This window comes from Parasteatoda tepidariorum, chromosome 1 (genome assembly GCF_982258835.1).
Source record: "Parasteatoda tepidariorum strain Cologne lab strain chromosome 1, Ptep-v5.0, whole genome shotgun sequence".
Classification (NCBI taxonomy): domain Eukaryota; kingdom Metazoa; phylum Arthropoda; class Arachnida; order Araneae; family Theridiidae; genus Parasteatoda; species Parasteatoda tepidariorum.
Window position 1 is genome coordinate 23475821 of NC_141755.1, and position 18939 is coordinate 23494759.

An 18939-nucleotide genomic window follows, 5' to 3' on the forward strand; every position below is an offset into this window, starting at 1 on the left:
GTATGACAGATTGCTCAAAGCTAAAGATTAGTAAATTTAAAAGTTACGTTTTTTTTTAATGGGTTATGATTTCTTTCGATGGCATTTTAAAAAACATTAAAAAAATGCTGAATTATAATAAACCTAAAGAACTTTTTGTAAAATAATTGATAAGCTAGCACTGCAAGAGAAAAAAGCTACATAGTCTATTGGTGCAGGACACAAGAGTGCTGAATAGCCTCTTTTAACTAACATTTCTAAAGAAAAAACTCTTAACAGCTCAGATGCAAACTTAAGTCATGTATCTTATCATTTTAAATATTTTGTGATGAACACGATTGCGTTTATCAACATCAACAAATCTGGTCTTTAATTTTCTCAGAAACTTATTAAATTTAATGAAACTTTGCTTAAACTTTTTGATATTTTAATTGATGACAGAAAAGCGCAAACCTTTTGGCTATTGAACATTTACCTCATAGACAAGACTGAGTTATTATAAAGGCGGCCCTTTTTTTAATCAAAAATATGCGCATTAATTGGAAGAACAGATGATTAAATATAATTATTCGACTTTTTTCGTAACTATTACGATGGGGAACAATATTTTTTCTTATCTGTTGCATGAGATTTTTTTTAACGGATCTTGAATATTTTAACATATCTGATTTCAAATCTGCAATCGGTTTTTCTCTCCAAGCTAGTTTTTATTCATTTTTTAAACGACAATTTTAGTCTATTTTTTGTCGAAATGTACAAACTTTTTAAACACGTTATACATGATAGTAGGTCACCTAAATGTTACGACTTCTAGGGGAGTTAGGGTACATCATCAAAACCAAAATTGCATAGGAACCTGTCATGAAAAATGTCGCCATACTAGAGGAGCTTCTCTATTAAGAACTGTTTCTTTGTGTATAGGTAATAATAGGGACGCTTCCTTAGCCTCCTACGACAACATTCCCGGGCATGGGCTCTTATTAAGTTTTAGTCCAAACGATGTCCCTAACTCCCTTAGAAGTTTACCGCAACATTTACGTGACCTCCTGTTATATATAACGCTTTAAACCTTTTACATCTTAACAAAAAATAGACTAAAAATGTCATTTAAAAAGATCTGTATTTTTAGGGGCAAAGCTAATTTCATATTTGAAATTATTACCCGAATTAAGCAATATCAAGTATTAGTATAAATGCAATCCCCAATGTTATTCTCATAAATTTACTGTTCCGTTTTTTCTCCAGTAGTGCCTAAAACCAAAACAGTTTTCAGACTTCAAAAATGGTCAGATCCTTGTCTTCTGTTTAAGTTTCTGTTCATATTTTTGATACATTAAAATATGGTAAATTGTAAATTTTTTTATATATTATAGAGATATACAAAATGCCTAAACTATGTGCATAATAGTGATAAAACAACTTGTATACTATATTTATAAACCAGCTGAATACCCGTTCTTCGTACGTGGTGGAAAAAAGTTAATAATTAATAAATCAGTATTAATCAGCACTGTGAAATCAGGCACGAAACTGAAAGACATATACTGAAACAATAAATTATGCTAAAACAATTCTTTTTTTAAAAAAAAATATTGTTGCCCTTCCCAGCAGCTTTAGTTTATCAAATTAAGCAAAACATGCATTATAGAAGTGCATCTCTCTAAAATAAATATTAATTACATTTAGAGTCATTTCCATAATGCTCGATGTCGACTCCTGATAGTCAAAAATTACCCGAATCAACAGTTTTCTCCTTTACACATCCATTTCGGTGTGCTGTAAAAACCTATTTACCTATTTTCCCAGAGGTATCTTGATACCAATCGTAGTTTATTTAGTGCTTATTAAAAAACTTCAATTAACACAATAGCAGTTGTGTATATTAATAAAGTTAGCTGAAGTTGGCATCAACAACAATAAAGCTATTTTTTGTGGTTTTCCTAGATGAATAAGTACCTTTTCACCATTAATTTCTCCATTAATTTTTTGTACCTTTCACCAAAATTAAATAATTGTAATTTTCGAAAGCAACTTATAACATTAATATTTTTAGGATCACTTTTGGTGAATGAAATAACATCGGTACTTATTTCGAATGCCATAAAAAATTACGAAAGTATTATTGGTGCCATAAATGCTTAATTGAATATGGTATTAAATACTACTTTTACAGTCTTTACAGGTGATATGGTAATGAGAACCTATTAAACCAACATAGGTACTGTGTTGAAAGGTTTTTTTGCCGTCTTCCGAAACTGATGAGTACCCCAATATCACCATAATACACATACATAACCATTTTTTTTCTGCTATTGATTGTATATTTCGCAACGACTTCATAATATTATATTTATTATAAAATAAGTAAGACGTTCAACTCACTAAAAAGAGATTAACTATACATATAGTATCATTTAAAATGAGATACTCATACTTAACCATAATTTTTCCATGGCTCAAATGGTAACTTCAATTCTATTTCACTAGTATACCTTGAGTTTCCAATGTTTAAGTTTATAGAGACACGTTTTATAGTCACAAGTATCAATGAAAGAAACTTGTGGTTTCAACCGTATAAAATACGAATCGGTGACGTCATCACCATACATTTTGAAATTTTTAACGTTGATTTTACTTGTAATAATCTGCAACATATTAAACCAATGATAAATAATTCATAAAAATGTGCAATAAAGCTAATTTTTGATTGATTAGACCTGCAAGCTACCAAACCGCCTTAAAATAAAATATGCATCAAATCTTATGGGAAACTCATTCTTTGAGATGTAGTTTTAAAGTTGACAGTTAGGTCCGCCGCGTTATCAAATGTATTTACACCAAATTTGGAGCGGATTGGTTCAGAATAGCGGATTTGTATATTATATACACACATACAGCCGACCAGGTAGCCGAGTGGTTAGCGTGTTTGACTGCGGAGCCGCTGGTCGCGGGTTAGAATCCTGCTCAGGGCATGAATGTTTCTTTCTCCTTTGTGTGAATGTGACCCACCCTATAAACGGGTTTGTGGTTGCGTGACGTGGGCGACGCTGCTCCGCCACCGTAGCTTCGCCACTGGTGCCCACTGGGTAACGAGAAGAGAGTAGCAGTTCTGGCATTTCTGTGGTCAATGGGACAAACCCAAGTGCCCGCCATTTAAAAAATAAAATAAAAATGCAAAAATAAAAAAACTACACACATGCACATAAACATTCCACTTAATTTTTATAGATATAACGAAACTTGTGAAGAATATGAAAATTTATCTAATCAGCATTAATAATTTTATAATAAAAAAAAGAACTTATAAAATAACGTAAAACTCCTTTGCTCTGTTAGGGAGTTAGTAAGTCCTATCATAAAGGTAATAGAATATAATAGATACAAATGTTGCATTACTTTAATCATTTTTCAAATTTAAATTTTTAACAAGGAAAATAAAAAAATTTGGTATTTAGATATTCTACCATTTGTTCAAATTTTTAAAGTTTATTTTAACACCACGCATTTTTCTAGAAAATATGAATGTAGAGTTTTACTATACTGTCACATATGCGACAACTTCGATAAAAAATAATTTATTCAATACCACTATTATTTAATTCATTTATTTACCTATTCATTAAATATTTCATTCTTTTGACTTGACATTATGTCTTCGTGCAGATGATCGAAACAACAAAGTTGTGGAAGAAGAATCTGAATTCAATTGCACCAATCGGCATGGCTGCTTCACACATGAGCGGATGTGCAAGTGGTACTATTATTGCCATGATAATAGATCAGAAGTGAGAGAATGTTCTGGAGACAGGTACTTCGACTCTGAGAGAAATAAATGCTTGGAATGGTGGATGGTTGTCTGTGACAAAAGAATAACTGACCCAGAAAGTAAGTACCTCTGAAGAAGTACCTCTCTCTTCTCTATATAATCTAATATGAAGCATCGAAGATATATCGAATATTCTATAACAACTCAATCTGCTTTCAATAATTCGGTAAGAGAGAAAAAGAAAGAGAAAGGAAAAGAAATCTCGTCTCTAACAAAGAAATGGCACACAAAAAAAATATTAAATTTTGCCATTGAGCAAAATTTTTTTACTTTCGAAGTGCTGAATTTGATTGTTCTATTTAAAGGTCTTTTAAATGATTTCTAAGTTATTCACAAAAAAAGATAAAAGGAAAAAAAAAAGAAACACGGTATTATGCTGCATAACAGAAAGGAGAAAAATATACTAATAGATATATCTTAAATTATCTTTAGTACAGTCGGCAAAAAAAAAAAGATATCACCCTGAATAATTTTCGTTCTAATGATCGGATTTTCACGAACTAAGTGTTAATCTTAATGGTTCCTGGGGGTGACCTCAAATATGCTAATTAATTAGTGCTAACTATTAATTAAGTTACGAAATCAGACACAAAAACGTACTTTCTCTGAATAAACATATATTTTTTCTTACACATTTGGATTCTTAACCTTCAAAATATAGGGGGTAGCCGCAATCTGGGAAATATGGTCCCCATAGTTTGGTCAGGAGAGCGATTCAAAGTTCGTACCCCTTAATGTTAATTTCACTTTTTACGTTTTTAGTCATATTTTAAAAACTAATAAAGCAATTCGAAGAAAATTTCACCCAGTCATAAAACTCATTTACCCAAAGATAATTTCACGAAAAAAATAATTTTTAATAATTGTTAATTATTTTTTATTATTTAATTAAATTAAGGTTGAAAAATTTTTGAATTATAAGGTATGAGTTTTTTTATACCATATTAATCTACATATTTTTCAATTGAAAAATCTAAAGTTTCAACTGTTTTTATTTATTAGAAGCTGAGAAAAATTAAAATTAATTATTTTTAAAAAAATAATTTGGCGACAATGAAGAAATGATTAAATGGAGCGATTAATATTAAAATGTGATAAACTTGCGAGGAACTTGACTTCGCGCGCTTAGCATAAAATTTCATTCATATTTTTTTCGCTAATAATCGTTTGCTTATCTTTTCATTTTTATTTTTTTACGCTATAAAATACGATGTTTCTTCTTTAGTCGCCTAAAATTCTATTTGCAATTTAGTAAAGAAATTTGAATAAAACATTTTATTGAATAAAATATACTTTATTCAGAGAATGTGGAGTTTTATAAAAGCATGCTTCTGATAGAATATGATTATACAACAGATTGTGCTTCTTTAATGTGATTTTCTTTTATTTTCTCAATAACTGATAAAATTTCAATAATATACATACGAATGAATAAATTTGGAATAAAATATTCATCAATTTCTTGAATATATATTTTATAAATATTAATAAAAATACGCAGTTAACATTTTTAAGCATCTCTCACAACATCGCAAATTTCTCAAAATCTTATAGGGTAAACTAACCAGTGAAGGAATACTTAAGCTTAGCTTGTCTTTAAAAAAAAAATCATAAAAATTTCAAAATTTGTAATTTTAGCTAAATGACGTATTTGTTATTAAATGCATGTCAACATATTTGTTATTAAATGCAAATTATGTAAAAAAAAATTTAGATAACTTACATAATATTGTTTTAAGCTTTTGGTGGTTTAAATAATAAGTAGTAAGATAACCATGTGAAGGAACAGTTCTTAAATTGAATAAATACTAAATTTTCCAGTGAATGAACACTTAATTTTGAGAATGTTTGATGCTCGTTAGGAATCCTTAGGCCACACAGATATCTGTCGCCCTGTAGATGCCTGAATTGACTGATGTTAACACAGGCGGGCATTAGGAAAAAAAAATCTTTTAAGTTTTCGTGCCCCCATTTCAGTATCTTAAGGGCCTTACGAGCTCTGTTTAAAAAGAGAGTGTATAAGATATATATATATATATATATATATATATATATATATATGTAACATAAAAAGCTTCAATTAATCTTTTTATGTTAGTTTCTTTGCTATAAAACTTCATCCTAATTAATTATTCTAAACGAAATGCTTTCTCACACTTTTAAAAACCACATCCTGTTCTTAAATCTATTTTTGGCTCAAGTATGCATTTAATTAAGAGCAGGACATTTTTCCCTTTGCTCTTGTGTGGGAAACGTTCGATCTATTTCATAAACCAATAGCAACTACTAAGAGTTCCCTCTTTCCCTAAATTAAGACATATTACGGATTTTACTTTGCAAGATTTTCTCTAACATATAACCAAGGAGCGCAACTTTTCATGTGCACTTTCACTCATTCTCATGACTGCTCTTGTCTAATAATTAATAAATAAATTTTGTACCCTCCTTCCCGACCTATGACCTGTTTTAATCCTTCCACTCGGCAACGACGTTATATATATATATATATATATATATATATATATATATATATATATATATATATATATATATATATATATATATATATATATATATATATATATATATATATATATATATATATATATATATATATCTGATATATATATAACAAAAATAATCATAGTAGCAGTATTTGGTGGTAAATGTAGCTTATCGTAATTGAAGAATATGCTGTGCGACATTTTATGGTGAATTTGCGAACGTAAGTTTCAGAATGTATCGAAACATGTGGATGCTATTTGCTAATCATCTTTATCCAAAGAAAACCATGTAACGTAAATATCTAGCAAAATAAAGCAATTTTTTAAACAATGAATCCAGGGCTGGATTTAAGCTTGGCGGGGCCCTAAGCTACTGAAAATGATGGGGCCCTTTTAAGATCAATTCTATTTCTATACACCTAAAGTAAACTGTCGTATTTTTTATTGCTGAATATTAACATTATATTATTAAAAATTTTATAATATTGCTTGATTGTTAAATATATTGATTGTGATGGGACTATAATATAGAGCCTTTCAATTATTGCACATATTTTTTGAACGAGGAAAAAAACTGAAACTCTTTTTAAGAACATCATAAGTTCAGAGTAAAGATTTGGCATGTTAGAAGAACCATTATATGTTTAACAGAGTTTTTTTTTCCTTGAAATTATGAATATATGTTATTTGGAATTTTAAATGATTTTTTTTTTCTTTTCCTTTTTTTGCGAATTTTTTTTCTAAATTGTGTTTTTTTTTCTTTAACGTTACATTTCGCTTTGCTGCTCTATCACTTAGGAACATTAAATTATGAAGGTGTGTCAAAAATAAGCAAGGAGTTAGAAAGAACATAAGAAAATACAATTTGATTATTAGTTTTTTTTTTTTTTTTTGTAACCGCCGTTGAACAACCGACTTAATTTTGAGTTTACGGCTACAAGTGTTTAACTCCGTATAATATTGAATAATCACCTTATAATTTTGAACTCAATCCAGAACACAAGAGAATTGGATCAGTACCCAGAGGTATTGATTTGTTGTGAGAACTTAGAGGACTTTGTGACCACGGCAGATTTAACATGCACCAGTCACCATTTTATACATGGGTATTCTTCGGCCGGCTGGAGTCGAAATCCCATTCTCACGAACACGAGTTCAACGCCCTACCAACCAGGCTATCCCCGCCAAATTATTAGTTTATTTTATAATAGTCATTGAAAAGCCAACCTAATTTCGAGTTCACGACTACTAATGTTCAACTTATTAGACTTCTAATTTTAAACTCAGTTCAGAACACAAGGGAACTCCAGGATCAAGTATTGGAAGAAATTTTTGTCTTGGAGGGGGACGTTTTGATGGAACTGACCAGCATTTAAGTTACATGATGAGGAAAACCACAAAAGCTTTCTACTGTCAGTCTGACAATAAGGGGACTCTAACCTATGATCCGTCTACCACTGAGGATATTTTACTTCGGCACAGTGGCTGCTGTAAGCCGGGTGTAGAATTCGTATCGACCAGTCAACACTGGGATTCGAACTCAGTGCCCTTGAGTCCATCTTCACTGGGTAATAACTCTGCAGGAGGTACCAATTTTATTGAATTGCCAAATTTTAGTCATCTTCAAAATGTAAGTAGAAATTCAGTCGTAATTTTTGTAGAATAAAAAGATGGAAATAAACCGTTTTTCCTCTTAATCTGCAATCATTAATCAGAAGCAACCATGAGGGTTAGTGTGCAAAATGAACAGGGGGTGCAGCTTTCTAGTTTTTTAAATACTTGTTAAATTATTAGTTTTTAACATGCATACTTAAAAAAAAATAAGAAATACATTTTTCAGTATTAAGAAATAATAATTAAAAACTGTCATCAGCTGGAATAGAACCCGCGATCTCACAGTTTTCTGTTAGATTTCATAATCATCAGCCCCGAATATTCACACCTGCCTTGCGGATATTTATTTATTATTATTATTATTATTTTTTAAATTTAATAAATGAAGTCATTTGGATACTTGACATTCTTGAACTGGATACTTTAAATGCTTGACATTCGTTATTACAGAATGAAAAGCTTTGAAAGACAAATACTAGTTATTGTTTAATAATATTTAATTAAAGAAAAAACATAACCCGTATTGAAATCTAACGAATTGTCCCTGATAAATTTTGTGACAGAAAAGAAAAATTTAAGCCTGATACATGTCCGGATTTTTGAAACACTTTCTAGTTTTACTAATTAATCTAATTGGTTTCGATGTCTTTCATCCCGCCTGTCTCATTAGTGATTCAGCATATTTCGATATCATTTTTGATTCGTTCTTACTTAAGATTAATTTGTTTGCGACAATTAATTTGTATAACTTTTTTACTACATTTTTGCGAGGAATTTAAAAATATAATATCGAGGCCATAACTGAAGTTAAATTGGCTTTTTTGTATGCCTCTTTTACTTACATCATCCACACACCCACACGTGACCTACTGCTTCTTAGAAACGGATATTAAATAGTCTCTTGATCAAATAATGGGACAAAATTTGCCTTTTAAACAAATCAAAAAACTTTTTTACCTTTTAAAATTGTTTATTTTTAAATAATTTATTAATACTCATATTGTTTAAAAGATATGTTCCTTTTCATTGACAACACAGTTTTATATTTTATCTAGTCATTTATTTATATTTTTCAAACTTATTTTTTATTTTTTTTATTTTATTAAATTAAATGCACAGATTTAAAATAAAAACAAATCTCCCAAAATTTTATTAGTTTCAATTTGCAATTTTAAGAAGTTATTTCGACTTTGCTTTAAAAATTTGAAATCCTTATAAATTAAAAATTTAGATGCCTTATTAACTTTAAACACATAATAACAACAAAAATCAGGGAGTTAAAAATAGAAACAAGTATGATCAATAAACAATAAAATCATAAGCTAACTAAATAAATGAATTTTGTGTACGAAATATCATATTTTACAAATTAAACATAATTCATATTTTGGAGATACATGGAAAATTTGGTCAGACAGGAGGTTTGAACAATATTTTTTACATATATATTTAAACATTTGCTTAGCTGATGATCACTTGATTTCTATGCTCTATCAAGCAATATCACATGTTGCTTCTGTCTATTAGCAGTAAGTAAAATTAAAGTAAAACCACATCTATTATCTCAATTTCATTCAAAATAAACCAAATCAAGAATTTTGGCAGATAGGCCTGTCAAAGAGGGAATTGAATAGTGGCCCACCATTTAAATAAATAAAGAAAGGAGTTCACGGATTCATGTACGATTAATTTGGAAAATAACAAATTAAAATCAATTGCAATAATTAAGTAAATTAAACAATTAAGCTAGTTAAAACATTTAGGATAATTAAAAGGAAAAAAAGCTTTTCTAATAAATTGGAAATAATAAATTTTGCAAAAAAGAAAAGTTAAAATTAAACGAGAAGCTCTTTAACGACAATGAGACACAACGGAAATCTCGAAACAGAGTGACCCTAAACAAGATTCTCCCACAGCCCTAGAAATTTTTTGTCCAGAAATCAGACAAAAGGGTGTTTCTGTGGACAGAAGAGCCCACAGCAATTTAAAGAAACTGAAAACATTTCCCACAGTGAAAATTGAGGCTGCTATTTGACTACTCCACGGAGTACCGCTTTTTAAGATCCATGGACTACTGCCATCACTGCTAGCTACGAAAGCTACAGGATATTTTCATCTGTCAAAAGGCCTTTTTATTGTTGTTTTGGTTAAAAAAGTGAAGAGTAACAATTATTTTATATTTGTAAACACTTCTATTAGATTTTGAAAAGCGTTCGCCAATGTGAAAAAGAAAAAAAAATTATTTTAGGCTTCAGAGGGCTCCAGCTCCGAATAAAACCTTAAAAAAAGAAGGAAAAAGTTGGATCTGGGGGCCCTTGCCATCTCGGGGCCCCAAGCTACAGCTTATTTAGCTTATACGTAAATCCGGCCCTGAATGAATCATACAATATGCAACATATTATTTCTATATCTTATTCTTAAACATAACATATTTCAATGTTTTTAAAATGCCACTAAACATTCAGCAATTCATTGAGTTATAGAAAAAAGAAATCGTAAATTACAGAAAACCTTGTGAATGTGCATTACAATTACTATACAATCTACATTTTATTTTTCATGCACTTTTTTTTCCTTCAAACTTTTATGACTAGAAGACTCGATTAAAGCTGTAAAAATCTCTATCCCTAAAATTTTGTATATAGCTATTATAAGTTACGTTAATTTGATTTTAGTATGAAATCCTCGAATAAACATAGCAAAAATAGCATAATCTAAATAATATCAGATAAAAAGTTCATGTATTTAAATTCTGAAAACTTATAAATCGATTCAAATTTTCTTTTCAAAAGAGATTAAAATAATTTTTTATTTTATTTATTTATTTATTTATTTTGCTTTTTGGACATAAATGAACTTAAAAATTGTCTATTGCCTAGAAACTTCGAGGTGTTTTCTATTAACTATTAATTAAACCTCTCAGAGCAATCACAAAACATTATTTAAATTTTTTTACAGTCAGAAATTGGTTGCCTAGCAACCTAGTAAAATTAAGCGTTTCTCTTTTGAATCAGTCAAGGGTTATCTTAAAATATTTATTTGCGCAGGCGACTTTTTTTGGCGGTTTTCTGGACTATCGCCAAATATATAAACCTTTATTGCAACCCAATTTACGACCCAATTGTTTTAAAATTTTGTCTACCCCCCCTAATTCAAGTGTCTAGATTCCAAATATGTAAAAAAAAATATATGTTTATTCAGAGAAAGTACGTTTTTGTGTCTGATTTCGTAACTTAATTAATAGTTAGCACTAATTAATTAGCATATTTGAGGTCACCCCCAGGAACCATTAAGATTGACACTTAGTTCGCGAAAATCGGATCATTAGAACGAAAGTTATTCAGGGTGATATCTTTTTTTTTTTGCGGACTGTACATGATGACAAATAATAGATGTTAGGTTCAAAACTCGATTCAGTCTGAGTTTTATTTCTGTCGTTTAACAAAGAAGTCGACAAAATATAAACTTCATTTTTTTATATTTTTATTTAAATCCATATGTTCCTTTTACACTAGCACCTATCAATTACCTTTGCAAAACTATGAACATAAATTTTTGTACGATGCATTAAACGATTTTTTTTTTTTTTTTTTTTTAACTCTTTTAAACTTTTAAAGTTTTCCAGACTAAGCACGGAAAAAAAAAAACATTTTTCATATCGAGTTGGAATATTAAAATTTCCAGAATTAGATACTTCAACATCTAAACATCTAAACAATAAAAAATACTGGGAGGTAATTTTACGTTCTGTATTTGTTATTATTGCTAAATTTGAAGATGGTTTTAATCTTAGAGATTATTCATTGATTGGCTAATTATGATTGTTAGAAACTGACGAATTCTTCAAAAACAAAATGTTTTCTTACAGTTTCTAAATTAAAACCAGCAATTATATGATTTAAGATTTATATTACTTTTAAAAAGATCGCTAATAGAAAGGATTCGAATTTTCTCAGGGAAACCGTTTGAATTCACAAACAGTTAAACAATTTACGTTGAAGCTCAGGTTATCGAAGGAGTGTCATAACCAAATTTGACGAACGAGAATATTTAAAAGAAGGAATTTTCTTTTTAATAGATTCTCTATTGGGTAAATGAACATAAAGCAGCTTTATAATATAAAGTCATTTTTTTAGCACAGATCGATTCTATAAGTAATCGCCATGCTCAAAATGATAATGTTTATGCATTTTTTTCCCCATTTCTAATTACCTCATCTACTGAAATAATAATAGCATGCCGAATCCTAGTAGCTAAATACTTTTATAGTTCTATGAAATTAATCAGACATAAGAACTGGATTCCGTTACCTGTAATTTTAAGAAAAAATAAAGGAACTTTTGAGACATTGACTCTCATGATTAAATGCTTCGCCAAATCTTTGCTTTTGAAGGTCAGTGTTATGAATAAGACAAATACCTCAGTTAATTCTAGTAATAAAAACATTCTTTACGTGGATGAAAAAACATTTGATTTAATTTGAAATAATGTTTCTATTTATGCAGCAACCATAATAAAGGGATGGAAAAGATCGAGTAGTTCAGAAGATTTGAAGTTTTATGGTAGTTTTATAGTTTTAAAGTAAATTACCTGTCATAAGTAGAGTAAGTTAGGACTTAAAACTGTAAAGTGAAGAAAAACAAGAAATCATCCACATTAAGAAAAAAATATGGTCAAAACAATCAGAATATCGCTCATGGGCTGCATTAGTGGCACAACTAAAAAACACCTGCGTTTTGTATTAAGAACAGGTGTAAATATGAAAATACACATTCTTTCAGCAGCAATACTAGCACTACTCATAATTCAACTTGAAGGTAATCTTCGTTTAAGCAAACTAAAGCATTTCTTACGCATTTTCCTTAGCAATGAAAACTTTACACCCACTTATCTCAAAACATGATTTTTTTGAGTTGTGCCGCTATTGCAGCCCATGAGCGATATGGTAAAATTTACCGAAAAGGCAGGTAATTTTTACCAGCATGGTTTAGTAATAATTTTGGTAAAATTAACAATAAAATATGGTTTTATAATATGTGATAAAATTTGACATTTCATTATGGTACCTAAGATCATGGCGTAACCAAAAAATTTTTTTGGTTAAATTTATCTTTCAGTTTTGTAATAAATGTGGGTTAATTAGGACTAATTTTGAAAACCAGGATTTCAGGCAAAACATTACTATATAAGTGGTAAAACTACCAAATGAATGGTTTAAAAACTTTAGATTTTGGTTTTATTACCAGAATTATAGTTTCTTTTCTTTACCAGAAATGTTATTACCATACAGTAAGGTAATATTACTAGAATTTTTTCTAACTGCAGAATAACTGTGTTATTCTAATTCTGTATATATATATATATATATATATATATATATATATATATATATATATATATATATATATATATATATATATATATATATATATATATATATATATATATATATATATATATATATATATATATATATATATATATACTAGCTGACCCGGCAAACGTTGTTTTGCCATATGATTTATTTCTAGAGTATGAAAATATATCTTATTTATTGTAAGTGTGTGCGTATGTGGTATGTGAGTGGCAGTGGCATGGAGCGCTGTGAACGATGACGGAAGGTGAAAATAACAACACACCAAATAATAATTTTTTAAATTTATTGTAACTTTTTTTTATAAATTATAAATACAACTAATTCTGAAAATATTAGTAAACAATATTAATCTCTTAGTGCAATGGAGTGTACAATATTTTTTGTCATTCCGTCTTTTGCTAACACAAATAAACTGGATGGTTTACCCACTCGAGAGCATGCCACGTATAATTGTCCGTGTGAAAAACATGGTGTGCTCAAATCTAAGCCACAAACAGACATTGTTTGGCCTTGAGATTTATTAATAGTCATTGCAAATGCCAATCTAATGGGGAATTGAATGCGTTTAAATTGAATTGGCACATCTGTGGGTATAATAGGGATTCGTGGAAGTAATACACTTTCACCCCGGAATTTTCCATTTAAAAGAATGACTTCGATAACGTTGTTCATTAATTTTTTAACGACCAATCGCGTGCCGTTGCACAGCTGTGGTGGGTTCAAATTACGAAGCAAAATAACAGGAGATCCAACTTTAAGTACTAAATTATGCGGTGGCATGCCTGGTAAATCCAATGAATTTAAAAACTCTGTTGGAAAATATGCAACTTCCATAGGATCGCAAACTGCATCAACGGATTTGTATGTCACCATGTTACCTGGCAATAACTGTTGTATTTTCAGATTCAATTCGTTGACGTCCACATTTTTTGCTGCTAAAATCGCCCTTTCTGCAAGCCACTCATGATTAATGTATTGCGTGTGTAAATCGGGAAATATAAGGTTAATGAGAGCATCTTTTGAATCAATGATTGTGCAGAAATCCTCCGGTAATTTTATGCATCCTGTCTCATCCTTGGTAACTTTTCCATCACCGATATCTAGCAATTGTTTTGAGAATGTTTCAGCAGATGGATCCTGAAGCATTTGGACTCGCATATTTACTGTTAGTTGAACTTTTTCAACATTATACCACAGTGGAGATGATTTCAAGCAAGCATTGATCTCATCAGCGTACGTTGAACGCGGAATGACGGGAAGTGTTTGCCTGAAATCACCTGAAAGGAGTAGCAGAGTGCCGCCAAATAATTTGTCATTGTTCTTTATATCTTTCAATGTCCTATTCAACGCCTCAAGCGAATGTTTGTGTGCCATTGTGCATTCATCCCAGATGATAATTTTACAGTGTTTCAACACTGTGGCCATAGACGATTGCTTTTTTATGCTGCACGCTGCGTCCGGGTTGTTTTGAATATTTAGTGGCAGCTTAAATACTGAATGAGCTGTTCTGCCTCCATCCAATAAAGTTGCCGCAATGCCAGATGATGCAACGGCCAACGCGATGCCATTATTTGATCGTATTTCAGCGAGAATTACCGAAATAATAAATGTTTTGCCAGTTCCACCTGGTGCTTCCAAAAAAAAAATCCACCTTGACCTGCCGAAACTGCGAGCATAATGCGGTCATATATGTTTCTTTGTTCCTCATTCATCAGTGGAACATTGCGAGTCACAATAGCTGCAATTTCTACTGTATTGTAATGAAGTTCACGATTCATGTCATTGTTTAAAAAATCAGATGCACTTCGATTTGGCGAAAGCATACCGAAATGACTGAGAGGCAAGTTGGCAATAGTAATGCAAAGATCCTCAATAGCAATCAGTGCTTCATTGTACATAGCATCGCTGAATGCTATCGTTAGATCGTTACAACGTGTGCGATGGTGATACAGTATATCATCAGTCATCGAATCTTTGTGATTATCCCATAAAGTTTCTATTCTGCCCGGGAAACATGTAGTTAATACTATAGCGAATAGTACACGAATTTGCTTAGCAGTACAGTTCAATGCTGCTTCAGCAAGCATACATTCCCACTGGTTGTCATCTTCCAGCAAGCCGAGTGCAAGGCATGCATCTTTATACGTTGGATGCTGATGCCCATCGACTTTACGTATATCGCGAAATGACAATGAGCCGGTGAGATTAACCAACAACAGTCGAAGATAAAAGCACTCAGTCTGCCTTGGATTGACTGTAAATACTCTCCCCAAGGCGTTTGATTTGAATAAACCGGGACATGCTTCAACCGGTGTGCCTTGCTTGCGGGGTATCCATTTTTTTGTTTGAGACCATATGAAATAGTTCTGAGATAGTTCTGATAATATGAATAGTGAAATACTTCTGAGTAAAGTAATGTCAGTGCAAAAGCACCAAAAGGATCAGCACGATTACACAATTCAAAAAATTCGGTGAGTGTAGTTCTTGGTGGATTTATAGCTCGGTCAATGAAATATACGCGCTGACCGTTTTCAAGATGGACGGCTAAATGACTAACGGTTGGATCATGAATAGGGAATCCAAAGTTGCGACAAACAGCTTCATTGGAGCTGATGTACCGGCCAATTTGGTAGAACGTTATTTCGTCGTTGTTATTCACTGGAAAAGCGGTCACATTGGTATTTTCAACTCGAAATACTGCCGTATCACTGCCTTTATTTACATACTTGCAAATATATTTGATGCTCTTCTTTTAAGGGCGAGCATAAGTATTAGAGTTTAAAGTGAATTGTTGCAACGTGCGTGAATATTACTTTTTGATTTATCAGATTTCTATGTCTAGTTTGGATTGGAATATGATTAAATAAAGATATATTTAAAATATACGTTAAATCTGTCCAAAAAATGAAAAAAAAATTAGTTATAAACCTATTCTCATACCTACTGAATATACATATAAAATTTCATCAAAATCGATCCAGCCGTTTAGGAGGAGTTTAACCACTAAAACTGTGACAAGAGATTTTTATATATATATATATATATATATATATATATATATATATATATATATATATATATATATATATATATATATATATATATATGGGCAGATCTCTAGAACCTTTAACTTTTGATAATAAAAAAAATAATAATAAATAATAGGCACACTATTTTTACACCTCCAGAATTGTTTGAAAATGTATAAAATATCAGAAAGTAATCGTGAACATCGAATATTTTGATGCCCTTATAAGTATAAACAAAAAATAAAAATTTTTGAATTTTCCATACTTACCCTTCATTTTTCATTAAAAATTATTAGTATCATAAATGAATTGAAAAATTTTAATATTAAGTTAAATTGTTATAAAATGTATAAAAAGGCTTACTTTAATTATTTTCAGTAAAAAAAAACAATTAGTAAAACATAGGGAAAAAACTAAGTTCTAATATGTTAAATTCAATTAATTAATCCTGAGGTTACGGTTTGACAGGGTTACGGTCTGGACAACCTAAGGAATAGATCGAAAACTTTACTCAGATGCAACGCAATGCAAAGCACACAACACAGAAAATAAATTAGGCTATTGCAAACGTGTGATCAAAATTTTGATTTTAACATTTACTTTTCAGATCTGCGTCTGGTTTCGGTCTTGACATCGTTACTGTTACCTCACCGAATGACAGTTAGTGATAAATTCGATTAATTTATAATTACTGCAAATAAAAATATTTATCTATAATAATGGTACAAGTTTGTTCTACTTTAAATAAGCTTTTGGAATATCACTAACATAAAACTCGCAGAATTGGATTGTATACCTTTTTTTTCAATTTTCGCTGGTTACGGTTTGACGTGCCAAAATTTGGCGACAAACTTTAAGTGTTAGCAAACGTCAATATTCACGAAAAATATCATTCAAGAAAATATGATAGTACAGCTGGGCTACTAAATTATGTTTTTAGTGATTTTCAGTTTTTGTTAAACAGAATACATATTCAAAAAAAAATATGTTAAACACTCTAAGCTACACTCATGAAAAGTTGTCAAATGTAGGATTGAAGTAAGAAATAAAAGCCAAAACCAAGTTACTCGCGATCAAAACTGTACGTATCTTAAAGTTAGTAATGCAGAGTTATTCCTGTAATTTTATTAGAATTAGTTTTCGCTTATTATGTTATGTATTTATAAGAAAAGTTTGAAGACATATAGGTTAATGATTCCTGAGATTCGCCCATATATATATATATATATACATATATATATATATATATATATATATATATATATATATATATATATATATATATATATATATATATATATATATATATATATATATATATATATATATATATATATATATATATATATAATAAATAAATAAATACAAGAAAACACTAAGAAAATTAAGAAAATTTTTCCATGTGCAAATCCATTTCGGGCAAATCCGTGTTAAAAATTATCTATTAAAATTTTTTCTTTGATAATTTAAATAATTTTTCTATGTACTAATCCATATCGTGCAAATCCGCGGCTAAAATTATTTACAAAGCAGGCAATTTATGTTTCTCTTTTCTATTTTATATTTTTTCTTAAATAAACATCTATCTTCTAAAACTATTTATGATCAATTTTTAAAATTATCCAGTATAATATTACCTTGTGCACATCCATTTCGGGCCCATCCTTGGTAACTAACAAATCAAAACTCAGAATAACAAATCACTTCAGCAGTGCAGTAAGAACGACACTTTAGAACCCTTTTGTTACACTCAATTTGCGCTTTTGTTTTCATCTTTTGTTTTCATATTTTGTAATCTGGCAATCTTTCTGCGAAAACATTTTTAAATCATTCTTGAAAAATAACTGTCCAAGTAAGTTGTTATGATTTTGCTACTCGCTTTATAGTCCCCCCTTTTTAATGTTTTTTATTTTTATTTTATTTTTTCTTTTTATTTTATTTTATTATCTGTTTTTACATGTTATATTTACTTTTTATGATCTATTTTTACGTAGTTATTTAATAAAAATTTTTTTGAGTGCTCCTCACACTATTGTATTAATATATTTTGCTTTGGCTTTATTGATACAATATCAGAAAGCACTCTGTTTTGTGGATATAATCGTGTGGGCTGAAGAAAAGATTATATTTTTTTTCCGGTTTTTTAATTAACATTTCACTTTTTTTTTTTTTTTTTTTTTTTTTTAAATAAAATATTGTTTGTTGTTTTTTTTTTTTTTTTTTTTTTTTTTTTTTTTTTTTTTTTTTTTTTTTACTTATTATTTCCCACCCCCTTTTTTTCATATGTCTATAATTTTTCTTTGTTTTATTCTTCATTTTGAACTTATATATATATATATATATATTTCAAAACGTTTAATAACTATAAAGTATCTAATTTTGCATACCGAAATTCACAATTTGATCGAAATTGGTCGACGAATAATTCCAGAGAAATCGAATTTTAAAAAAGTAAGATTGTAAGATGACTTTCTTTATGTGAATGATTTTCATAGTTCAGCTTCATACTTTTTTGATTTCTCATAACTACTCTATCGATTTCATTCAAATTTTGTATTTTGTCATATAAAATTACATTCTTTAAAATTATGTAAAATTTGTATATCCTAC

The 18939-nt window shown here is 29.7% G+C and overlaps 1 protein-coding gene across 3 annotated transcripts in view; it reads left to right on the top strand.

Annotated features, from left to right (window-relative positions):
- The window catches only part of LOC107446911 (uncharacterized), a 79444-nt gene that overhangs the window by 48337 nt on the left and 12168 nt on the right, over positions 1-18939 (top strand). For all 3 annotated transcript variants that reach the window (XM_087160316.1, XM_087160318.1, XM_087160317.1), the window contains exon 19: positions 3643-3864. In XM_087160316.1, the coding sequence (XP_087016442.1) occupies positions 3643-3864 (222 nt within the window). The remainder of the gene's footprint in view (positions 1-3642; positions 3865-18939) is intronic.